The sequence below is a fragment of the Thalia democratica genome, chromosome 5 (genome assembly GCF_965202585.1).
Source record: "Thalia democratica chromosome 5, ktThaDemo2.hap1.1, whole genome shotgun sequence".
NCBI lineage: Eukaryota > Metazoa > Chordata > Thaliacea > Salpida > Salpidae > Thalia > Thalia democratica.
The window spans coordinates 59940736-59967338 of NC_139169.1; the positions used below are offsets into that span (position 1 = coordinate 59940736).

The 26603-nt window shown below is 25.1% G+C and overlaps 2 protein-coding genes across 2 annotated transcripts; one reads left to right on the forward strand and one right to left on the reverse strand.

Annotated features, from left to right (window-relative positions):
* Positions 1 to 1511: 1511 nt before the first annotated feature.
* LOC145835911 (CKLF-like MARVEL transmembrane domain-containing protein 8) lies at positions 1512 to 2874 on the forward strand. Its single transcript, XM_082943664.1, has 2 exons — positions 1512 to 1744; positions 1893 to 2874. The coding sequence occupies exons 1-2, from the start codon at positions 1533 to 1535 to the stop codon at positions 2146 to 2148; spliced, it is 468 nt and encodes a 155-aa protein (XP_082799790.1). The 5' UTR covers positions 1512 to 1532; the 3' UTR covers positions 2149 to 2874.
* A 2091-nt stretch (positions 2875 to 4965) lies between these two features.
* Positions 4966 to 12920, reverse strand: LOC145836201 (uncharacterized). The gene is made up of 8 exons (XM_082944018.1): positions 12789 to 12920; positions 12081 to 12134; positions 9169 to 9406; positions 8014 to 8208; positions 7030 to 7206; positions 6324 to 6449; positions 5866 to 6000; positions 4966 to 5543 (listed from the first exon to the last, which is right to left on the reverse strand). The coding sequence occupies exons 1-8, from the start codon at positions 12910 to 12912 to the stop codon at positions 5336 to 5338; spliced, it is 1257 nt and encodes a 418-aa protein (XP_082800144.1). The 5' UTR covers positions 12913 to 12920; the 3' UTR covers positions 4966 to 5335.
* Positions 12921 to 26603: the final 13683 nt, after the last annotated feature.

A 26603-nucleotide genomic window follows, 5' to 3' on the forward strand; every position in this document is an offset into this window, starting at 1 on the left:
AAGAATACTTTTCATTTTTAATTTCAAATTATTTATTAAATAAAGATTTATTCTTATTGGTAAGGAAAGCGATAATATTTTGTATAGTTTGTAAACAATTTTTTTTTTAAAACTAGTATTTTGTTCTTTTAAGAAAGTAAAAAACTTTTTTTAGTTTGTGAAATTTGTTTTGATGTACAACAAACATATCAACAAACATACAACAAACATATGTTATAAACAACAATTTAAAGGTTTTACACCTTTTTAAAAACTTTTTATTCATTATTAATACTTATTTATGTACTTTAAATTTTGTATTCGCTTAAATGATACCTTGTAAAATAAAAAACAAATTTCTATTTAAAGTAATTATGAACTAGAGTGTTTAGTAAAAACATGTCGTTAACAAAACTCTTTTCTTTTCTCTTTCTTTTAACTTATTTTTAAGCTGTTTTCATGTTAAGTTCCGTAAAAAGTTATCTTAGAAGGTTTTTCTTTTTTTGTTTCATTTTCAAGTTTTGAAACAAGTTTTTTTATTAGTTTTAGCTGAATCTAGTCTTCTTTTATAGGTTTTAGTTTTATAATTTTTACAAAAAACTATAGTTTATATCTTACTAGTGTTATGATATCTAAAATTTTAGTATGAAGTCTTATTTTATTACTTTGTTTATGTATCATGTTTACTTGAGTGTAATCTTTAAAAGCTGTTTTGACTTTTTTTAATGTAGTTATTCTGTGTTTTAGTATTCCAGTTATCTGTTATTAGTATTTTGATTTAATCAAACTTAAAATATAGAAATAATATCGTAATTTATTGAGTTTAGAATTTAAATCAATAAAGTTTTGTAAAAAAACAGTTTTAATGAATTTAATCTCTGTATACTTATATATAACTATTTTATTCTTTTTGCCTTAAAAAAAAACACTCATAGATAATGCTTAATTAAAACTGTTAATTATTCTAACTGATTGTTGATTTTTATCTTGTTTGGTAGATCTTTAGTGAGTATTTATGACGTAGTTGCTAGACTGTATGCTCACGATTTACTTTTATTTGGTTGTTAAAATTTGTAATTGATAAGGGTTAGCCAAATATATATTACATTATACCTGAATTGACAATTTATTTGCGTCTTGGTCTCAAATTATTTTTATAAAACAAATAAAGACATATCACAGCTTCAAATAGAGTTCGTTTCAACCAGTGTGTCTCGTTGGGTGGAGCATTAGAGCAGATGTTCCACCTAAAAAATGAAAAACTTTTTATAATATTGGAAAACTGTTAAAACTAGTATTTTGTTGAAAAAAATTGTTATTGTAGTATTTTTATCTTACTAAACTAGTTTAAAATTTTTTTTTTTTTTTTCTTAATACTTGTAAATTTTCCGCACCCCCTAACAAAAACACCACGCGTCGCCCTTGTTTGAACGACTTTGTCCAATCAATTATATAAACGTAAAACCTGAAAATCTTACAACAAGCAACTTAGCTATTTATTCTAACTCACAATAAACCATTCTTCCAGAAACTATAAGTTTTTAGTACTCAATATGGAGCCGAGTTCACAACCAACTGCAGCAACAAGTAGCAGCTCGGGAATCACGTTCAATGTAACTTTCATCAAGTCTCTGTCTTGCGCTCTCTACGTAGCCGAGTTTGTGTTCGGTTTGCTGTTTTGGGCGTTGATTGCAAATCCTTACGCTTCTGGATCAACTTACTCGTTTCTGATGTTCGTAGGAGTGTTTGCTTGGATCCTGACAATGTAAGTACCTTATTTGTTATTAGATTAATAAACTCTATTGTTTTTAGCTACTAAACTGCAGGAATTATGTGTTCTTGTTAACCGACTTACAACTTTTCTAAACTTAAATGTATAAATACATAAATAAACTGTTCATTAACACTTTCAGAGTTTGGTTGGTGCTTCATGTTTTTGGGTTCACAGTCCAACAATTATCAGGAGCGCCCTGGGCTGTTATTGAATTCGTGTTTCACGCCTTCTGGTCTGTAATGTACTTGGTAGCTGCGATAATCACCAGTGTAAATACTCACGGTTTTGGGAAACTCCAGGCTGCTGCTGCTTTTGGTTGGTTCACAACTTTTTGCTACATAGCTCACACCATTGTCAGCTTGAAAAACTGGAGAGGCAGCTTTCCGTGGGAATAATCTACTCTACAGTCTACACATGCCTTTTTTGTATTATCGTTATGTATGTTTTTTTAAACAATTAACGAACTTTTGGTTTTAGAAACATTATACATTTCAGTATTTACATACATATAAATAAATTTTAAATATTTTTTTTACATAATTAAATTTTTATAATCACAAACAACGTTTTAATACCTTTGAAAATTTCTAAAGTCAAAAAAAACATAACTAGCACTTTTAGAAAGTTATACGAACGAATACTTTTGTACAGCCTAATTAACCGTAAAATTATACTAAATAAAGATAGTTTCTTTTAGAAAGTATTTCTTGTAATTTTATAACCATTGTAACATGTGTTTTAAATTTTTTTCGTTGTTGCTTACTGTTAATGAAAGTTTGAATCTTCGGTCACGAACTTATGACGACACTAATTGCTCACCATTACAATAAAAAACTTTTCGAAAAACTGATGTACTTTTTCTATTTTTTCTAATTGTTTACTGTCTTTGCTGTCTTATATAAATATAACAGAATTTAGAGATTTTAAAGTTTCAACCAAAAGTTTAGTTATACCAAACTTACTTTTAATTTTTATTTTAAAACAATAAATAAGTAATATTGATTTATTAATAGTTTAAAGCTGTTGTATAACTTACGAGTATTACTAACAAAAAACTTTAACTCTGCTTGAAATATTAATTATCATTTAGTACTGTTCGAAAACACATTAAATTTCCATTAAACTTCAATTTTTTCCTTATAATGTTTATAAACATTTTAAATTGCACAAGTTTTTATAAATGTTAGTAAAATTTATATGAGTGTAAGTTAAACTTCTTTCTGGTCTTTTTAAAACTTTATCGTTTATCATTTTTGCTTGAACAATTTATACAATTTTTTTATACGTTAACTGTTTGTAGTTTACATTGTAGCAATTAAAAACAAAAAAAACTTCTTATTTAAAAATCAATGTAAATATTTAAAACTTTATTCTAAAACATTAACTGCTTTAGAACATAAAATTGAGTTACTTATTTACTCCTAATTCGTATAAAAGTTTTGTTTTAGGTGTGACTAGAAAGAAGATTGTACTTTTTACTTCATTTTACAAAACATTAAGCTACTTACTAGGCTAAGAGCATAAACTTTTCTCGTTATTTTCAAAACCGAAAGGAACAAAAAACTACGTCATGACTTTTAAACTATCAATCATCTATAGAGAAGCAAGATAAAAACTAAGACTTGATTTTTTTTTAAACAGTTTATTTATATTAGTTATTTCGACAGTAAAATCTAAAAGTAAATAAGCCTATCTATGAAAAAAGCTGCTTTGCACTTAAACAAAAAGTGAAGCAATTTATTCTAAAATGTTTAAAATACTGTGATAAACTAAAGTTTCTCAACTATTTATAAGTTAACAAAGATTTAGGTGAATATGACTTAAAAAGTCATTTTATTACAATTTTTTTAATGATACAAATAGTTCTAAAATATCTTTTAAGAGTTTTATTGAATATATTTGCGATATGCGATATGACCTGCAAAAACTCGCACGACTTAAAAAAACATTTTAAAACGTTGTCCTTGTTTAATATTCAAATGCTAAGTTTGAGTACAAAGAAGTACTTTTTGTAGAACAAGCAAGAATAAGCTACTGATGTGTATTTACAATAAAATAAACTTTCTAAATGAAAATATGTATAATTTTTGTTTAACCGACTCTATAAACAGAATTTTAATTATTATTTGCTACAATTTTCATACACTTTTCTAAAACAAGTAGCTTTAAATTTTTAAACTAACTACTTCATAAAGTTAATAAAACTTACAATTTATTAGTTGTTATAATAGTCCTATCAATTAAATTAAGTTCTGGCCTGTTTGTTGGCGTGGGCTACTTCAATTTGCCATGTTCTTCAGTTTATCAACTTCAAACAACTAGTCTCTCAAGAAGTATGAGGTGGCCTTAACATAAGAAGCTTTTTGTTAAGTTTATTTGTTGTGTTTTGTTTTGTTACTTAAATTATTTTAACCTGAAAATGTAAGAGCTCTTCAATAAAATACTCTGAGAAAATGTATACTTACATTTTGAGTTTGTTATTTTCGATAAAGGAACTAAACAATTTAAATACTTCAATGATATTTGAGTTAGTTTTATTTACTGAGAAACTATAAATATTAAAATCTATGAACCAGAATGCATAACAGTTTTAGTTTATTTTCAGAAATTTACATAAAAGTTTATTTTACTTTTTTAATTGTATTTTGAACTAGTTAACTCTCTTTCTTTTCTTTTAACGTTTGGTTTAAACTCTTAAAAACTTAATTTTACTTGTTCTACAAATAAGTTTATTTTAATATTAACTTTTTAATTAATCATTAACAAAGTATACTCAACGATTTTACCTAAGCTTTACACAACTTAGTTTTTAAGTCCTTATAAAAGATTTGTTTTAGTCTCTTCTACCTCTTATATATTGTTTATTAGCTGAAAAAAAAATTCTCGAAAATTTAGTGCAAGGACCTTGTGTACGAAAAAACCTTTCGGTTATAAAGAATAAAACATGCCTTACACTTGATTTGTTTTCTTTTTTTTTCAAATCAATTATTCCTTTAAAAACAATTTGACCAAAGTTTTAAGAAGCATTTTGAAGCAGAATAGAAAATACTATTTTTAATATTTTTTTTTATTCATACAATAACACATACATTTAAAGTTTTAATGTTAGATGATGTAGAAGAAATAAAAATATCTTTTGTTTACCGTAAACTTTTAATTTGTTTAAGTTTTTGACAAAATTCCGACCAAATTGTTTACCTTCTTAAAATATATTAAAAAATATAGAAAGTTAAATTAAAGTGAAAGTATATTAATTGTAATTTTGTTTTTTAGACTATCAAAATAATTTTGTTAACACATAAATATCTAAAAAGTAATAAACACTAAACTTAAAATTTTTCTAGCTGGGTGGTAAGATAAAGTATCATAAAACGTGTAATTTGCTATAAAAAGATTTTATAATCAAAAGTAATTACTGATTAAAAAGTAATTTGCTTTGGAATTTTTTCTTAATTTTCTTATCGTAATTGCTTTAAAACTATTTTCAACGAACGCTTGTTTTATACTACTGTAAAATAAATTCAAATACTTTTCTAACAACTATCGAGTCTTTTCTATACGTATCACCGTTATTCTAAAACTCTAATTTATTTTCTCCGGATCAACGAATCTTTCCAACGTGACCTTTATTGCCTTCCACGAGCATCTTACGTTGGGACTCTCTTCGGAAGTGCACACCTTCAACGCTTCCAGTCCCGAATGGCCCTTCATCACTGCTTCTGAGAGAATGTTTCTGAACACGAGTTTTGAAAACAGGCAAACGTACAGCTGGGCGTCGATTCCGTGACATCTGTTTAAATGTAACATGTTTGTTTTAAGTTTGTAGTATTCAAAATAACGCAATAGTTTAGTATTACTTATCAACATGCGAAAGCTAATTGAAGATTATAATGTATTTCTTGTTAAGTTTCCTGATAATTATGATATGTTTATCGTAAAATGTTTCAGCTTTTCAAATTTTAATGACTGATTTAATTTAAACTAAAGCCTAGTCTAAAGTATTTTTACTTGGCATTATAAATGACAAGACTTATGTTAATTTAAGTTACTATTTCAAGTAATCTAAATTACTAAACATAAGTTTTTAAGTATTTTTTTATAATAAAATTTACTTATTTGAATACGGGTCACACATGCCAATCAGTTCTTCGCAATTTTGTCCGTACTCGTTGAAAAACTTCTCCTTGTGCAAAAGATCGTGGGAGTGACACATGGGTGCGAGTAGGCAAATTACGTTGCTCATAAACCTGGAAATATATATTGTAAACTAAAACAAATAAAAAATTTAAAAGCAAAAACAATAAATCGAAAGAGCACTGAATATAGTATAACACAAAAGTTTTTTTTTGTTCAAATTACTTAATATTTTATGACCTTAAAAATTTATCACCTATTATTGTAAAAGGTTAAAAGAAGCTTGTAAATTTGTTCTTCGAAATAATATCATGTACGATTTTTTACCTAAAAAATGTTTGAATAAAAATGTAAATGCTTCTAATTAATTAATATAATGATAACAGTATTATGAACTACTTTAAACTAAAAAAAAATTTTATAAAATAGTAAATACTTCTGGTAAGTGTTTTGCTGTATACTTCTGATAGGAAGAAAATAAAAGTGGTCAACATTAATGAGCTTAACTTCAAAAGCTTTTGTTACAATCATTTGAGTAGGCTCAAAACCAAAAAGTAGAATTCTGTAAAAATGTTTTTTTAGTATAACAACAAACGTACAATCATATTTGAATACAAAACTTAAACAAATCATTTAAAAAATGTTTTTTTCAGTTAATGATCTTAAACTAGATTAAAACTTGGTATGATTTTAACAATTCAAAGTACTTTTAATAAATTTTGTTTTATTACACAGTTAACTTTCAAAAGTTGTTTTATTTATTTTTATAATTTTTTTAGTTTTTTGACTCATCAGATATTCTGGAAATGTACAAAACCTTACTACAATGTTACGTACTATTCACAACAGAAAAAATAATAATATCAAGTCCAAACAATTCGCAGTAATTATAAATTTTAAAACTTATATTCAAAAACTTTTAATTTATAGAAAAGAAAAACTTTACTCTATAAGTATTATGGTTAACAAGATAAATGTTTTAATCTTATTTAAGTTACAATCACACTTTTTTAAGTTTAATTTTTATTTAACAACTGGAAAACTTAAGTATATATAAAGTATGTTTATTTAAGTTAACGTTTGAGCATAAACAAAAATTTTATTGTACATACATAAGATGTTAAACTTTTCTTAAGTCTAACCCCTTTTGGTAAAAGTTGTTAAACACTTCAGCTATATTTTTGAGCAAAAACAAAGCTGTTTTTTGAGAATTGTCCTGCTTGCTTATGCGTTTATTTAATGCAGAGAGCTCCTTACAATCATTCTCAACGCTTGGATTGCACAAAGATAAATCTTGATCAAATCGTTCCACAATATAACTGCAAAAAAAGTATTGTTAAGATAAAATCTAAGATTTTTGTAACTTTTAGATGATAAAATTAAGCATAACCACATAGTAAAGTTAAGGTTAAGTTTATGATTATCAAGTTCACAAAATATGAATTAGGTTTTTTTTGCTGTAAAACTTTTCAATCATGAATAGGAATTGGCGTAGATTGATTGACTTACAAACTTCTTTTAAGTGTTTTTACATTAAGTAATGCACAAACTACTAAGTATTAGTTTAAATTTTATAAACTTTTGTGATATTAAACTTTAAAAATTAACTTTAATTATAAGAAACTTTAAGGTAGGATTGAGCAACAGTCAGCAGGTCAGATTAACCAAAATAAAGTCTTTGGTAAGCTGCGTTACTTAGAAAATTTTGTTATAAAAGTTAATTAAACTTTTTAAAACAAAACTATGTTTAAATTTTACAAACAATTACTTAAATGATTAATTCAATTGCAGCAAACGCAGAAAAATTTTATGAGTTTAAACCGATTTTTCGCTAAAATTTAAAGCTTTTCAAAATATCACCTGATGTAGGTTTTTACCTGATGTAATGACCTGATGTAGGCTGTTAAACTAACTAAAATTACAATATACTTTACTTACATCTAGTGTACAATAAACTATATTGTTTAACGTATATACATATTTAATGCATTTTTTAAAGCTTTTTGGTTAGTTGTTTTTACCAATGTGAAGTTTTAAAAAATAGTTCTCTGTTTATAATATAAATTTCAGATAAAAAAAACTGTCATAAACAAACAAAAAAAGATTAATTTTGCATTTAAATTTACCTAATAAAATGAATTTCTGTGGGCGAACTTGACTTGCAGACGTCCTTCTGATTGGCTGAACGCGCGCATGCTGCGTAAACTCGGGGAATACCCGGCCAATTTTGCATTCTAAGCAATCTAGCCAGGGTTTCTTTCTTTTGGAAAAAGCTGTCGCCGTTCTCGTATTCAAACAACGTCACTCCATTCATGTCCTTTCTATAATGTTTATAAGCGGCTTTATAATTTTAATATTTTTGTTTATAACTACCTTAACAACTGACACATTTAATAATTCACGGATATAATTATATGTCTACAATAAAACATTTTATTTTTTCTATTTTTAAGAAAAAATTCAGCTGCTTCTTTTAAATTGAAAATATTAACTAATTTTACTAATTAGAAGACCCAATTTAAAATGTTTAACATGTTGAAATAAGTAGCCTTAATTAAATTAATTTTTAAAGAAAAAAAGATCTTTAGGTTTTCCTTTCTTAAAAGTCATGTTCTGAACTTAGTATAAACAAAATGTTTTAGTCTAAAACTTTATTTTTATGAACTTTTACTTTATTTAGATTTAGAGATAATATTACAGGAGCTGTTACTTTTGGCATGTACTGTTTAACTTAAAAAAAACTAAAAAATAACTTGAATTAACTTTAAAAGTATTTAAATAATATCTATAATGATTATTTTACGTACTTTAGTTTAATGTCAAGTTATATACAAAAAAATAATTATTTGCTAAACTAACAGTTTGATTAAAAGTCTCAAGTTTGTTAACTTTTAGTAAATAAACCACAATCTAATAGTTTATAAGTTTTTTTAACGTAATTAATTGATTGAAAAATGAATAAGGTTTTAAGTGTTGATAAAGATACAAATAAAAATTTCATAAAAAATTTTAAATGCAACTTGGTGAAAAAAGAAACAGTTTTTCAATTAAAAAGCATCAAAATCAACAAAAAATAAGTGAAAGTCACAAAAAATTCAGTTTTACTTTTATGATTTAATAAGCATTTCTGTTGAAGGACAAAAGAATATTTCTTATATTAGCTTTTAGTTTTAAGTTTATCTTTATCAAGATTACTTAATTGTTGGTAAGTTTTTTTTGTTACAATACCACTATCTATAGTAATCATGATTATGAATCATGCATATAACATAACAACAAACCTTCCTTCTAATCTCAACATTCCTTTTGCTTTCTCAATATTGGAATGAGCAGTAAACAGCTCAAGCAGCATTGAGTTGGTCCACGTGGATTCCTTTAACGATTCCAATCCCTGACACCCGACGAAATGTGAACTTCCTGTTTCATGCACGTCTATAAGCGTGTTTTGGATTTCCTTGTCGATCGTCGGCTCGTCAATTACGATCAGCGAATCATCGTTGCTGTTTTGCTCTTCCAATGCTAAACATTTGTTTTGTTAACTAAAATAAATTACACTTTTTTTAAGTTTGGAAAATTATAGAAAAGTTTATAGAAAAGTTCATACAATGGGTTGTATCTAATAAAACAAATAATAAACTCTGAAGAAAGTAATTATTGAGTTCGGTGTAAATTTTGTTAATCAAACACAAGGAAAACTTAAGAAAAGAAGCATTTGTTTAGTACTGTGGAAAAAAATACTTTTACTTTTTTTAGTCCTTTAAATGCATATTTAAAATTAATCTTGATGATTTTTAATAAAAGTAAAAAACAATATTTAGAATTAGTCCGTATTATGCATTTTTGTAATACAAGTTACCGTGTGATAACTACTTTGATTTTAAAAATAAATTTTGAAATTAAACTTTTAGTTTCTATTTTAGCTAATAAAAATATCGTTTTAAGGTTTTTTTTTCTCAAAAAATTGATATTTAGTTTACAAAGTTGTGATATTATAGCAACGAAAAAGTTTGCATTAAAAGAAAATACTAAAGAATATATAAAATAAACCATTAAAACTGTTTGTAATAAGTAAAGTTCTAAATATTTTTTTACAAAGTTTAAAAACAGGGTGGGTGTCAGAATGACACAGCGACAAAATGACACGGTGCGTCACTTTGGCACGGTGCGTCACTTCGACACGGAGGGTCACTTTGGCACGGCGACAAAATGACACGGTGCGTCACTTTGGCACAGCGACAAAATGACACGGTGCGTCATTCTGGCACGGTGCGTCACTTTGGCACAGCGACAAAATGATAGGGTGCGTCACCTTGGCACGGTGTGTCACTTTGGCACGGAGGGTCACTTTGGCACGGCGACTAAATGACATGGTGCGTCACTTTGGCACAGCGACAAAATGACATGGTGCGTCACTTTGGCACAGAGGGTCACTTTGGCACAGCGACAAAGCGTCACGGTGCGTCACTTTGGCACGGAGGGTCACTTTGGCACAGTGACAAAATGACATGGTGCGTCACTTAGGCACGGTGCGTCATTTTGGAACAGCGACAAAATGACACGGTGCGTCACTTTGGCACAGAGGGTCACTTTGGCACAGCGACAAAACGACACGGTGCGTCACTTTGGCACGGATGGTCACTTTGGCACAGCGACAAAATGACACGGGGCGTCACTTTGGCACAGCGTCAAAATGACACGATACGTCACTTTGACACAACGACTAAATGACACGGTGCGTCACGATAGCATGGATTAACAAACTTATATGCAAAACTAAACTTCTTCAGTAATATAACTTTTAATTGTAAAATTTTGGTAGTAATTAGTTAAACAAAAGATTTATTATACTTTTTCCAAACTATAGTAGCTTGATACATTTGAAACTATATATGTTACATTGCTTTAAAATTTAAGTCATAGTATAAAACACCGTGTCATCTTTATGTATATATTTTATATATATATGTATATATATATTCTTTATGTATGATTTTTTTTTAAGTGATAAATATATAAATGCGCATGAATGGTTGCATCAGACTCTTAATTTTCTCTCAACTGTTCATAATACTATTTTTAACTTTTTCATAAATTTAGGCTTCAGGTCCGTTTATTTTAATTATTTGCTTTCAGACAAGTTTATTATATATTTTCAATACAGAGTTTTAAGTAAACATCCTAACTTATTAACTTTTGTTAAATATAAATATATAAACATATTTAATATAAATGGCTAGTTACTACAAAAGCAGCTTAACTCTGTATTTTTAAAAACTACACTTAAAACACGCATGACTTATTCTTACTACGAAATAACTCTGTATTAATTTAAATCTTAGTTATTTTTTTAAACAATTCCTGATAATAATTAATTAAACTTAACAACAAAAAATACTAAATTTTATTCATTACATAAATATGAAAAACCGTGAAACGTAAAAAACAAACTTAAGAAATTTATGTTTATATACTATGACTTAAATTTTAAAGCAATGTAACATATATAGTTTCAAATGTATCAAGCTACTATAGTTTGGAAAAAGTATAATAAATCTTTTGTTTAACTAATTACTATCAAAATTTTACAATTAAAAGTTATATTACTGAAGAAGTTTAGTTTTGCATATAAGTTTGTTAATCCATGCTATCGTGACGCACCGTGTCATTTAGTCGTTGTGTCAAAGTGACGTATCGTGTCATTTTGACGCTGTGCCAAAGTGACGCCCCGTGTCATTTTGTCGCTGTGCCAAAGTGACCCTCCGTGCCAAAGTGACGCACCGTGTCGTTTTGTCGCTGTGCCAAAGTGACCCTCTGTGCCAAAGTGACGCACCGTGTCATTTTGTCGCTGTTCCAAAATGACGCACCGTGCCTAAGTGACGCACCGTGTCATCTTGTCGCCGTGCCAAAGTGACCCTCTGTACCATAGTGACGCACCGTGTTATTTTGTCGCCGTGCCAAAGTGACCCTCCGTGCCAAACTGACGCACTGTGCCAAGGTGACGCACCGTGTCATTTTGTCGCTGTGCCAAAGTGACGCACCGTGTCTATTTGACGACCGTGTCATTTTGTCGCTGTGTCATTCTGACCCGCTCCCTAAAAACAAACCTTTTTAGAACTTTTACGATAATATGGCTCAAATAGTTAATATTAATAAATAGCAGGAATAAATGTAAACAAATGTGATCAAAACCAACCTCTGGTAATATTAAACTTCTCAAACACAGGAATTTGTGTCTTATTGCATGTTTCTGTAAAATAAATTAGTAAAAAAAAGTTAACTTAAAAGACCTTTAAAAGATAAAATGCTTAATTATACTACAAAAACAATTTTTTATTATTAACTAAAAACATAACACTTTCTGTATATTAAGTCATGCGTTCTTTTTTAAATAGCAAAAAAAATCAATGTTTTGTAAAAGAGCTTCGAATCAAACTATTAGTTTAAAAAAAAAATATTAATAAAGTTGTAGTAAACATAACAGTTACAAAGTTACTGTTTGAATTTTGAAAGTTTACTAATCAAACAAAGTTAAAGAAAAATTTTAAAAGCAGAAACTATCAAATATATCTTTTTACTCATACTTTAAGTGTACAAACCATGTTTTTTCTTAACGTATGTTTTATGTTCTAGTGTTTAAACTTCAAAACATTGTTTCATTTAAAGATTCTGATTAAAATGAACTTTATTTTTAGTAAATTTATATATCTTAATTTATTAGTTACTAATACACTATTTTTAATTTCGTTGTACAAATTTGTTTTTATTTAATTCAGAAATATATTTTTATAACTTATAAAGTAATGCATACAATCTGTTTTGAAACTATTAATTCTTAAAGTCTTTCAATTTAAAAATTTTTTTTAATTAAACACTGTATCTTAGTTAATAAAAAAAAACTTACTTCTATATTTTATGTTGTTAAAGCTGAGGATGACAACATCATATGCTAACAGTGACAAAAGCAGTACACCATAAAATCCAGTTTTATTTCTAACAAATAAACGAAATAAATAGTTACTTTTCATAACTAACACCTAACTAAATTCATCATTATATAAAAAACCAAAGGTAAATTTTTTTAAGTATGTAAAGTTAAAATGAAACATAGCTTCCATTGTAAAACTAAAAATGAAACTTATTATCACTGTTGACTTAATAAATACAGTGCGTAAATAAAAATTCAATATTAGTAAGTTTGATTTATTTACGTTAGTTAGTGATATTTATATTGCTAGTTAATAATACTAGTTAGAAAAACAATATGTTCTTTTTGTGCTTAAAAATCAAAACGGTTTCTTTATACCTCCAGGCTAAGTTTTTTCAAATGGTACACTAAGCGGAGAAAAGTATCAAAACTTATTTCATTTTAAGAAAATGTTTTATAAATTTAGCAAATATTTATAGTTAAGTTATTTTAGGACTTTATTATATAAAACTTATAAAAAACTTTTATTTTGTACATATGTAAATACACAAAGTAAAACAGTTGTAGTATTTTTTTTTCAAACAAGAAGGATAAATTAATATACTTCTATTTTATATTAAAATATATTCACTAAGCAATACACACAGCGGAAAAATAGTTTAAAGTTCTTTAAATAAGAATCAATTGGTATTAAGTTTAAATATATAACTTATTTATCAATTTAATATCTTAAATTGCTAAATAACTAGTTTATTTAATTCATATCTACTATAATACACAAAATATATTTATAGTTTAAGGTTTTTTTTTTAATAACAACTACAATAACAAATAATAATAAATATTTGCAAAAATTATATTTGCTGAAATTATACGTGTATGTATGAGATCAAAAACGTTTTTCTAAACATTATTTTATTAAGGTTGTATTACTTAGTACAATGAAAAGTATTGATTGAATTTAACAAACAATATCTATTCAATTTTAACACTAACACATAAATAAAAATCAATAAACTAAATAAGTAAGCTACCTACTGAGAATTTTAATACAGATTTTTGAAATGTATGGAAAGTATATAAAAATATGAATACAGTATTTTTTCCTATTTTGTTATATACTTTTGTTAACAAACAGTACTTTTTAAATTATTAAAATCACGTTTTGATAATTCCGATACTAACAAAACGAATATTAAAAACTCAAAGCACTATTCAAATATCTACAACTGATATATTATGCCTCTTGCCCGTATTGTTTTTTAAATGTGCAACCGTATACAAACAAACCATGTAATATAAGTTCACAGTTATAAATATAAGTAAATATTTGTGTAAAAACAGAGTACTTTAAGCTCAATTATGCACATTAGAATGCTCTAATCTATGTTTAAGTAGAGGGTTGATATTTTCAACTGTACATAATTATACAGAGCATCTGGTTTTTTGTTCTTTCAAGTTTAAATAAATAAACAAAACATGCAAAAAAAAAACTCATAGGCACATTGTATTGTTAATTGTAAAACTAAGTGGTTCTAAAAAAGATTTAGAACCACTTAGTAAAGAATGTTAATAAAAATAAATCATGACTGTTTTACACTTTATTTGAAAGTATGTTCAGTTTTTAAAGGCTTAAAATAATGTTATAATCGGCTTTTTTTATAAGTAAAAATGAAACACAAGCTTTATAGAATTTTATTTCTTTTTACCTTTCAAAGGTTTAACAAAAAAAAATAAAATTAGTTAAAAAGGAATCGTACAAACGACTTATATGTTGCTGTCGATTAACTTTATGTTTTTCTCTGCCAATAACTCAAGGTAAAAAGCCTATTATCTTACCTAGAACTTCTGTATATAACTATTCATGCTCAAGTTTCTGTTTAAAAGTAAATTATCAATTATTTCAAAGTTTTTGTTTTTATAGATATATTATAAGTTTACTACATCACGTGATTTATAATATTTTTTTATTTACCATAAAACTAAGGTAAAAATTTATTAAATGAATTAATTTGAAACTTCAAATCAAAACTAGTTTTTTAAATACAAATTAATTTTAACCTAAAACGCCTCAAAGTTTGAGAAACGATTATGAGGTATACCTTTGTTTTTGTTTATATCTGTTCATGTTTTTTTAGTAATACTTCATTATCAGTTTTAAAAGTTTAAATATTTTTTAAACTAAAAATATTTAACTTTTAAACTTTAAAAAGTATTTACTTTTTATGTACATGGTGAAGTTCATATTGTCCGATAAACAAGTAATTAAAATATTGATCTAATTTTAATTCAATAATTTGTCGGTCTACAAATACCATATTTTCTATAATAGCTAACTTTGATTTGTTAAATATAGAAGAATAATTTCAAGAATCTTCCATAATATTGTGGAAAAGCTAATTAAATTTTGTGCAGTTATGCAGTATTCGTTTCGGTTAGTTTTTCTTTTAAACAAACAGATATTTTTACAAAAAAAATAATAAATTCAAAGCTATTAAGCTTAAATCAAGCATATAAATTTTTTATTTATATTGTGATGATACAAAACAAAACATAAAAAAAGCATTTAAAACTTAGACGAAATTCAGTATTTATTAATAACAAACTTATATGGTCAGAATTTTTAAATTGTTTTAACTTACTAAGCCCTTTTTTAGCTTGTAAATGTAATAGTTGTTTTTTGTACTTTTCTCAGTAAATTCAATTATTTTGTAAAAGACTTCAGGTGAAATAAACTAACGTCTTACTTATAAACTAAAACTAGTTTATAACTACAAACGTAAACATATTTTGGTGTTTATTTAGCAAAGTAGACATATCAACCGCATTCTAACGTAATTTTACATTAAATTTTTTTTATTATACTTATATCTCAAAACATTTGCAATAAGCAACTAACAAAAAGATTAAGTTTACCTCAAAGTAAAACTTTGGTAAAATATTTGTAAGGCAATTAATTTAAATTTAGTAACATTCTCTTCTTGACAGACTTTTATACAAAGATATTTACTAGTTTGTCAACAAGTGGTAAAATATTATAGCTTTTCTTCATCAAAAGATTGATAAAGGAAGTATGTTATTTTTTTGATATTTTTACAACTTAACTTAGTTTTAGATTCCAAATTAATACAAATTTTGATGAAAAAAAATTTCATTAATCAACAACCAACTTTTTTTACGAAAGAATTAAAAAAGAATGATGAAAAACGAAACTTGACAATTTTTTATCTAAAATCCACTTAAATAAACAAACAAGTATAAGTTTAATAAACTTATTTTACATAGATTTTAAAAGAATGTTATAACAATAAAACTTATTGAAAAATGTCTTTTTAATTTTCTCAGAAGTATGAGGTAAGAATTACAGTATTTAACTGTAAAGATTAGTTTAATAGCTTAAAATTACTCACAAATTTTTTTGAAATAATTTAAACGATTTCAATACATAATTTAACTATAGTAAGTTTGTATATTAAATTTTTATTAATTTTTTTCAATATGAAACGTATAGTAAAATTTTTAAACTTTACTTTATGTATTTCTAATAAATAACTTAAAATACTTTTTTTAAACTCATATTTTAGAGTAATAAGTAAAGTTTCGTTTTCAAGACAATATGTTAGTTTATCTAAAATTTATAATGATTTTTTTGTGTAAGTTGTATAAAACAGCAATCGATATCGTTCTATAAATAACGGGCCGAATTTGATATAAAAGTTTCTTTCTTGGACCACAGTAAATTTGTAAATTTATTATTAAATACAAAAACTGGTTCAAGACCGAAATTTAATGAAGTAACAATTAATTAACCACCAATTTGGTTCTGATGTACATTTTTCTACTAATTTACATTTTTATTAGAACTTATATTTTGATGATTTTTACTTTTTAGGCCTTAGGTTCTTAGGCCTTTAAGTTCTTAGGCCGTAGACTTTGCTTAATTGTCGGTATACAGTCCGCTATTTGACATTAAACTTCAATTTCTTTTAGCTAAAACTTTGTTGATATATTCATTTATTATAACGTTTTTAGTTAAAAGTTTGTTTTTATAGTTTTTTTTATTTTATAATAAAGGATGGCTAAACTTAGTAAACATTTAAAATAAAAGTAAAAAATAAAAAAGAAATCAATTCTCTTTGTTTTCATTGAAACTTTAAGTGTCAGAAAATATTTGTTGAATTGAAAAGGTTTTCAAAAAAATACTTCTAGTTCGGTATATCTGCTAAGCATCCTAAAACTGCTTTTATAAGCTTACTTTCACTAAAAGCTATTATAGAGTATTTTTTCAATATAGTTTTGCACTGTTTCGTTTTGTAACTGTCTGTCTAAACTGAACAAATAGTTTAATTTAAAGCTATAAAAATATTTCCTCGCTGAATAGGTCTTTTACAAGAAAAGGTTTATATTTTAGTCACTATATACTACATATTACTAATAAGAAAAAAGTAAACGTTTTTGAACAATTTAGTAAACATTAATATATATTAAGCAAAACTTAATAGTTACATACTTTGATTAATTTACAAACAAATACTATAGTTTAAAAAGTTTCGAAAAAAATTATTTACTTAGGGATTTTATTCAAACTAAAAAGCTTTAAACATACAAAACTATATATCACAGATATACTTCATTTTATGATATTTTTATAAATGATTATATATATATGATTTTAAGTCGAAGGTTAAATATTTACATAAAGTTATTTTGTTGCTAATAAACTTCAAGTTTTTAATATTAATTAAAAATTTGATTGGCATGTAAAAATATAAAATTTAAAGACAATAACATTTCTTTAGATAGTTTATTTTTTGATAAAGTTTGTACGTTTAAATTACTATAACAAACTACAAACATATCATAAAGTTATAAATGAAAAATTATATATACCGATAAAAATTTTATCAAATACATTTTTCTAAATTGTAGATAATCTAACGTTATGTATTTACATTTAGAATTTAGCTACAAATAAATATTACAAGTACTTTTATTTATAATACTTTCTTACTTTTTATAGTTGAAAAATATTTTAAAGCATTACTGTATATTTTTTTTTTTTTACTTAAGTAAAAATTGTTTTAAACTAAATATCTTTAAAAGAAAATTAAAGTAAAATAAGTTTGTGAATCAATTGATTTACAGTTTTTCTTCTTGGACGCAAGTTGAAATCTTTAATATATTTGGTTATTACTTTTGAACGAAACTAAAAGTATAAAAAAGTTGAATTTGAAAACTGCTATCAACCAAAGATAGTTTTCGATCAAAAAACTTCTTAAAACATTGTTTAGTATAAAAGTAAAAGTTTAGTATTTACACTCTGCAACTCTCTGCAAAGAATTATAACATACTTAAAACTAAACCAATATTTGATTTATAATTTTTTGAGGAAGTTCTAATACCACAATATTGGTTTTGATTGTTAACGAAATGAACTATATGAAAAGATACATCAAACCACACAAAAGACTACACGCTCTGAAAAGTTTTAACAGTATGCTCGTTAAAAACAAAACAAACAAAGCTGTGGAGAATGTTATATCAGCTTACATTAAATTACGGCAGGAGAACCTACCAGTTCCGTTTTCGGTCGAAAAACTTCAAAAAAAAAAAGCGCGAGAGAAAGTAAAATATTAATGATTTCTTAGTGCGTAATAGCTGACAAGTTGATGGATCTCTCAACAACTTATGCTTCCTATTTGGTGCAATCAGGCAATGCTAAGTGTTCCAACGCAAGTCGTTGTTTACTATCATACATTTCAAGTTCAAATTACAAAGTTCAAGACTGCAAGTTTTCGAAAACAAAGCGGCACTACAAAGGAAGATTTGATGCTTGAACGGCTTTAAATATTAATAGTGTTTGTGTAGTAAAAAAGTAATGTTTTTTAATAATTCTTTTGCTGTGTTTTTACAACTTAATAAACTTTAAAATTTTTCTTTAGTCTGGATAAAGTAAGAGAAGGCAGTAAAATTGAAATTTTCAGCTCAAATTTTTGCTTTAATATATCTTGTTTACTGACTTTTATACTCTTTTCTGAATACTATGTACTGGTGCATAAACCCTTAAAGCTAATTCTACAGATTAATCTATTATTATCATATAATACCCCTTCCTAGAGAAGATTTCTAAACAGTCTAAAATAATACATTTAGATACAAAACATAAAGTTGTTAAAATTCAGTATTTGGAGGTTATTAAAAATTGTAAGATTTTTATGCTCATATAACTCAAATTTTGTATTTGGCTTTTTTTTTATAAAGTTTTCAGTATTTCAAGCTCATTTATATCATGTAATGCTTACAACAACCTGTTGTGGTTGGAAAATTTTCAGGTCGATGGTTAGTAACTTGAAACAAGAGTTGCTATAGCTAGAAGCAGTTTGTAGAAAAAAAAACATTCACACTTAGAACATGAAAATTAGTAATTTTTTGTTACTTTTAGTAGTATTATGAAATTTTATTGGCAAATTTTTCTTTAAAATAAAAATAATAAAAAATACATTTTGTTTATCTTAAAAACGACTAAAAGTGATGTGTCTTTTTATTATATAACACCTAACATGAAATTTTAACTACACGTGTTATTTTTCTGCAAATTGCTGCTAGCTATAACGGCTCTTGTTCAAAGTTACTAATTACCATCCCAAAAAACTTTTTTAACCACACTATTCTGTAGTAACCATTCCCAATTTAAATCTTATTAGAGTTGTTCAAGAAAAACAGTTCAAATAATATGTTGTAAATAAAGTTTTAAACTTTAGTCTAATGTCGTTTCTTTTTCACGGTCGTTATCTTTCGAGAAACGGTATTTAATTCAGTCTAAGCATGCTAATCTAAAAAGATTGATCTTATTTAAGCTGGGCTGACATTCAAGTCAAGTTTTATCTATTACGAAATTAGCAAAACATGTTGTTTTTGTTCATTTTAACTAAATAGTTATTTATAAAACACTTTTCTCTATTAAACATTTTTAAATTTTTAAGTTTAAAAATGACTCAAATACTACCATTTAAGCGTTTATTATTATGATTAAAAGAAAAATCTAAGTTTTCACACTACTTTAAGTCAAAATTTAAAACTGTTATTACTATACTAAACTAAAAGTTTTAAATTCGTTAGTTATAGCAATATTTAAAGGAACACTGAATAATAAATATAAAAAACGATATAAAGTTTAAAAATTGAAGTTATAATGTTTGTGTTTTTTTTTTTCACCAAAAAATATAACTTTTGAAACTTTATAGACCAATTTTAAACGCTAAACACAAATTTAATTGACCATCTCTTTCATAAATGTAATTTACTTTAGCTTTATAGGATTTAAAATGCTCTTAAAGTTTATGATAAACAGTATACTTAAAAAACAAGTAAGAAAAACAATTTAAAGATAAAAGATAAGATACACTTAACATCTGTTTTAAGCATTAAGATACCTTGTTTACTAAATTGTTATAAAAACTAAACTCTTTTTTTTTTGTTATTCTTATTTTAGTTAAAATTGTTGTTTAACAATATAGAAAAGTTATAAATATATTTATATTAATACTAGAAGTAAGTGGTATTAAATGACTACTTTTATTAAGTTTAAATTTTAGTAATAAAACATCAAATAATATCAAACATATAAAACTTAAAATTATCAACTTTTTTTTTCATTAAACTTTTTAATTAATTTAAACTAATACACATAATTTTTAAAAACATCAGTATCGAGCTGTTTTACCAAATTTTTGCTTAACATGAAAGTTACTTTATATTCAAAACTTGATGTAGAAATATGTATATTCTACTTGTAAGTAATTAGATAAGGTTATCTATTTTAGTTTTCAACTTACTTATAGTGAAATAAACAAAATTATTACACAACAAGAAAAATCAAGCTTGTTATTTAAAAGCTTAAATATCTAAAACCATATAACTTACCGTAAAATCTTAGTAAGCGTTTTTAAATGTAAAAGTATTAATTAATAAAAACAAAAAATAACACTTGTTGTTGACATTTAAGCTAATTGGCGAGTTTAAAGTTTGTAGAAATAACTTCTTGTTAATAAATACTAGCGGTTTATAAACTTTAGTTTATACGATTTTAAAAGCATAAGTTTATGTATTTAAAAGGTTTTATAATGTTGAATGTAGTAAAACATTTCTTATATACGCACTAAATTTTAGTAGCAACTTAAGAATTATTATGATGGAAAGTGCAAGCATTATAATGATAAAATAGTTAATTTAAAAAAATTTTAAAAGATGTTTTCTATAATAGCAAAGTTCACTTAAAACAAAAACAAGTTGTTTTTCACTTCAATAAAATAAAGTTTTTGAATTTAGATAAATTACTTTAACACGTCTTGTTAGAAGCACTGCATAATTTAGATCAAAAATTTTGAGTGAGCACAATTAGCAAAAAGCATTGTGAAAGACAAATGTAAAAACGCTGTCTTTTCGAAGATCGGTCACAATCGGTAAAGACTAAATTTTAATATTTATACCTTATCTTTAAATAACAACTTTCATCAAGCTTAACTGAAAGAATATATTCACTGTGTTCAAAATTGAATCATTTGAAATAATTAATATAAATTTATTGTAAAGTAATATTTTAAATTTTTAGTTATTTAGGCCTAGTAGTTACAATAGCTTTTCAATGTGACGAAAACTTTTTAGTTTAAGTTTTACTGTTAAGCTAAAGTATTATGTATAACATCTATCAATTAAATTATGCAATGGGTTATTTCTGTCCAATCTTCAAAACTTCTTATTTTATTTCCTTGTTGTGTTTATTCTATAGTTTCTCTCTAAAGATTGTTTTACTAGTAATTGTTGAAAAAATTTGTTATACCAAAAAATTTTTTTTTACATTTGCTTGTTATACTTTTATGCTAAAATATAATAGTATTATAGTTGTAATTTTTGAAAATAATACAAAGTTTTATGAACTACATTTTCACCAAAAGCCTATTTTAAAATCAATACTTGTTTTTTGAGAAAACTTTTGTGTTTTACTTAATATTCAAACCTCTTTAACAATAAAACCGAACTAATGTTTACCACTTTGAGAGCAGAAAGTGTCATTTTACTTACTTACACAGTAATAAAAAGCACCAACTGAAGCCTTCTGATACGAGCTTAACAAATACTTCAACAACAACTTAAATTGTAAAACATTTTATCTGTACCAAACTTTATACAACTACTTATAGAGTTAAAAAAGCTTTAAAATGCTTTTAGTTATATATAAAAACTAATATTAATCCGACTTAAGTGTATTAAACACTATACAAAGACCGGCTAAAACACATATCTGTAAGAAAAATAATCACAAGTTTATAATTCTGAGAGACCTTTAAAGCTAGTTTATTAGTTAAACCTACGTTGTTCAAAATATTTTAATTCTAAATATAAGCTAATAAATAAAATTGTTTGTTTTGACCAAAACTTGATGTTGAAATAAATTTTGCGACAACTTTTCTGCGTAGTAATGTTAAACATGATTATTACTATCTTACAAACATAAAAAAAATACAAGTTGAGTTAACTCATAAAGTAATTTTTTTTTGTTATTTTTAATTTTTCATTTACATTTCACTGAAATTAAGTGATGAATTCATTATTTTTTAATTAAATTTTAGACTTTTAAAATTAGCTATAAGAAAATTACAAACAATCAATTCCATTTAAATTAATTATAATGGTTATTATTAATTTTATTACCGTTGTTAATCATTTAAAAATAAAGTTTTATTTATACGGCCAAACATGCATAAAAAATTGACTTTTGGTAAAACCTAAATAAAGTTGACATGCGTTAAACAGTATAATAGACTGTGGAAAAATGTGTCTATCTTTATTACTATCTAGGATTTTGCTGAGAGCTCGTTTTTAAGCAGTTTCAAAAGTACGATCTTAAGCGGCAGATTACTGTACGTGGATACTATTCTAACAACAATAATAAACACGAAAATAGTACTGCTATTTTGATTGTTAAATATTTGTTTAGGAAAAAAAATAAACACCTTATATTTAGATATAAATATTTAATAAACTATTACAGTTTCTTAAATAAAAAAGTTTCAATAAATAAAGCATTTTATTAAAATTGAGAAATGATTTTTTGGCTTATTCAAGCGAATAATTATAATCTCGTTTCGTTCAGTAATACATTAGTATCTAATCTTACCTTTTTTGTTTCACTTAAAATACAAAAAAAAACAACAACTATTTTAGATACAATGTGAAAGATTAAATTAAATCTAAACAGTATTAGCAAATCAACAATGTACGTACATACATCTCTTCAAGCTGGCTGGATATAAATAATCTTAAACAATACAGTTTGGGATTAAAAAGTACAATCAAAACTTTGCTGGATTTCGTAAGTATTAAGTTCTCCACAACTTTATTTTGCAATACATTTTGCTGCTATTATGCTTTCTAAATTTATATGTTTTATTTTAAAACTGGTTATACAAGCTTTTCTCTCCCAATACTTACTTAAAAGTTCATTCTACTTCCTTACCATTTTCTATATCTTTAAGAATATAGTTATGTGATGTGCTTATTTTAGTTTACTGTAAAATTAAATTAGTACCCAATAAATGATAGATTAAGTCATACAAAAAAAACAAGAGAACTGTTTATTTTGAACATATATGAAACTTTTGTTCAAATGTATAGAAAATTAACATTTACAAAAAATAAAGCCTTGTCATACAGAATGTGATATTTTAATAAAATAAATTACCTGATTCAGTTTCAATTATTTTTTTTAACCAAATTCCAGCAAAACAACGAGTTTTGATAACTACTCAGTTTTTTTTTAAAGACCTCACAATACTTTAAAAATAATTTTAATCGACTAATTAAGTCTGATCAAGACATTGTAATGTCATAATAAAGTTTCAATTTCTAAACAGTTGTATAGATTAGCTTTAGTAATTTAGCCTTAAAGAATAATTGTAACCGTAAAAAACTATGTGTTTTTAAACTAGGTACAAATAAATACATATTGTATAGTAATAAATTAAAAAAAAACAGTACTAAAAGAAGCTTTTTATACCTATTTGAATTATTTTTGTTTAAAAACTTGAACAATGTTTTTAAATACCACAGCCTTTACTTCAAACATTAATATTGAATAGATATTCAAAAAATATCAGTTTAAACATAGTTTCGAAGACGACTATAACGTTTGCTACATGCTTGAACTACTCATAATAACGTTAAGTTTTTTAACATTGTTTTCTTCGAACGTGTTTAAGATTAACTTATTGTTAAGTTAACAAACGATTTTTGGTTATTAAGCTAATCAAAAAAAGGTATCTCATTAACATTATAATTAGGTTTCACTTCCCGATGTCAAAATATAAGCAGCTATTATAGCCAGCGGGCCAAATTTTATACAATTTTTTGGGTTGTTAGATATATAAAAGTGAATTTTAGATTTAATAAAAATCACTCATATGAAATATAAGTGTAAACTGGAAATCAAGTTTTAAATTTCTAGAGTTTAATTCAAATATTCTTACTTTTATTTGTTTTGCACAATTTTTTTTAAGCAAAAAAATACATTGCAGGACAGATAAATAAAACTGCGGGAGTGTTCCGTTCGTTGCCAAACTCGAACTTGAGGTATAGTTTTTTTATTTAATGAATAATTAGAAGTTTCATTATAACTGGTTTTCTCAAAAACTTTAGCCTGTTTCTCAAGCCAAGCTAACTAAATTTGTTTTTATACTGGTCTCTTTTTTTTTAATACTGTTTACAAAATATTTTTTTTAATAAAGGATTATGCTTCATTTAACGCAATCAAACTTAAGAACATCTATTTTTCTAGTGTTCCAAAAATTTAGTCAATTTAAGTATTGCTGAAAGCTAGTTTCGATTAATTCTAGTTATTTATAACCCATTTTTTAATTGTGCGTAATAAGTAAACCACGTGTATCTGCATACGTAAGAGTCAAAAATGAATGTTGCGATAATCACATGCTAGTTAAGAGAAGTCGCGATATTTTTGAACTAATAAATACTTATCAGTAATATTGTTACTAATTAAGCTATTTAAGTAACTTTCTTATATGAAAATTAAGTTCTCTTACGTTAATAATTTCATCATCTGATAAAATATGTTTACTTCAAAATAGAAATTGTTCCTTTTTAGGTTAAGTATTTATAGACATTTTTATTTTAATGAGTTAGTAAGAAATAAATTTTTCAATAAAATCTACAAATCACAATTATATTTTATCTAATGTTTAACATGCTTCAATTAATTTAACTTTTATCATCAAAACATTTATTACAAGTTTTATCATTTACCAGTTCATTCGCTAAACGGATTTTATAACTTCATAGCTTTTTCAAAACAGAGTTTTTTTTTAATAACCTTTGAGTTTGCTAGAGCTAGTAATAAATTTTAATGTACTTAAATTTTTTTTATTAATTTGTCTGTTTAATCTCGTTCAGTATATAAGTTTATACTATACTATAAATCGATTCTCTTAATGCAACTTTTTTTTTAACTTTGTCTTAAGTACAAGTAGTTTTAATATTTGATTTTTTTAAGACAACACTTGAATAATTTTTTATAGATAGATATTACGTCCACCTAAGCTTATAAATATACATTTTATTAGTTTGATTATGTTATATAAAAAAATTAAGTGTCAACAATTATTCTTAAATTTAAAACTACTAAAACTTACAGTAGAAAGTTAAAATGTTTAAGAAAAAACAAATTAGAGTACGACTGATAAACAATTTTTTTAATAAATAAATAGGCAACAAACCATACTTTTTGAGACTTCACCAGAGTATATTCTACAGCTTCGTTACAAACTCCGCATAAACAATTTAAACTTACTTTTAATTAAAGATACTTTTTATTTTTAATATGTTATTGAAGTGTTATTTTCACCAATCACATAATTTTAGCGATATCAACATTTTGGTATAATATTTTTGTAGTTATGGCTGTAAAAAAAGTCTGAAATAAAGCTTACAAACTCTTTAACTTTAAGTACTCAATTTTATTATATTACTGTTATAAGATTTTATAAAAACACTAACAGCGATACTTTTCTCATATAACATTGGTTACTTTAAATACCTTAAACTAACTCTTTACTATATAATATTGTTTTCAGAAATTTACTTCAACTCAAACGTTTACGAGTAAACTCAAAGATCAACTAAATATTCGATAAAAGCCAAGTTTAAACCATAATCACTAAGAATTACTTTTTTTACGAATAATTTTACGTATTTTGTAGTATTTTCGACTAAGTAAAAATATTAAAAGAGTAAAATTATATTAATGATATAAAATATGGTTTTGTTCAAAAGTTTACTTTTTTAAAATTTTTGGTAAGGATTTTATTTAAATAAAGCAAAGATTGGTTTAGGTAAATTTTTAGCCCATTAAAATTATTAAAATTATGGATAAGTATGTTACTATTTTTAAAATACGTTAAAGTATCATTACTTTATTACAGCTTAACTCAACTATAAGAACTCATCGAATTAAAACAAATATGTATTGTTATTTTTATAAAAAAAATTAAAGTTATACTCAAATATATTTTAAAAACTGTGGTTTTAGGTTATCAAATAAAATGAAAAAATATGAAGAAAGTGTGTAGATTAGATAAACAAATTATGTGGTAATTCAAAACGAAAGTGACGTATTAAACGCTTTCAAGAAAAAAATCATTTTAGTACAAAAATGAGAGAATAGAAAAAAAAGTAGTTTCGTTCATTTTTATAAGCTGGTTCGTGTAGAAAAGTTTACAGCAA

Coding starts and splice junctions, on each gene's coding strand:
- LOC145835911 (XM_082943664.1), top strand. CDS start 1,533: ATGGAGCCGAGTTCACAACCAACTGCAGCAACAAGTAGCAGCTCGGGA. Junction 1,745..1,892: donor TTTGCTTGGATCCTGACAAT/GTAAGTACCTTA, acceptor TAACACTTTCAG/AGTTTGGTTGGTGCTTCATG.
- LOC145836201 (XM_082944018.1), bottom strand. CDS start 12,912: ATGAAAAGTAACTATTTATTTCGTTTATTTGTTAGAAATAAAACTGGA. Junction 8,209..9,168: donor ATGTTGAGATTAGAAGGAAG/GTTTGTTGTTAT, acceptor TAAACATTATAG/AAAGGACATGAATGGAGTGA. Junction 6,001..6,323: donor CAGCAAAACACTTACCAGAA/GTATTTACTATT, acceptor ATATATTTCCAG/GTTTATGAGCAACGTAATTT.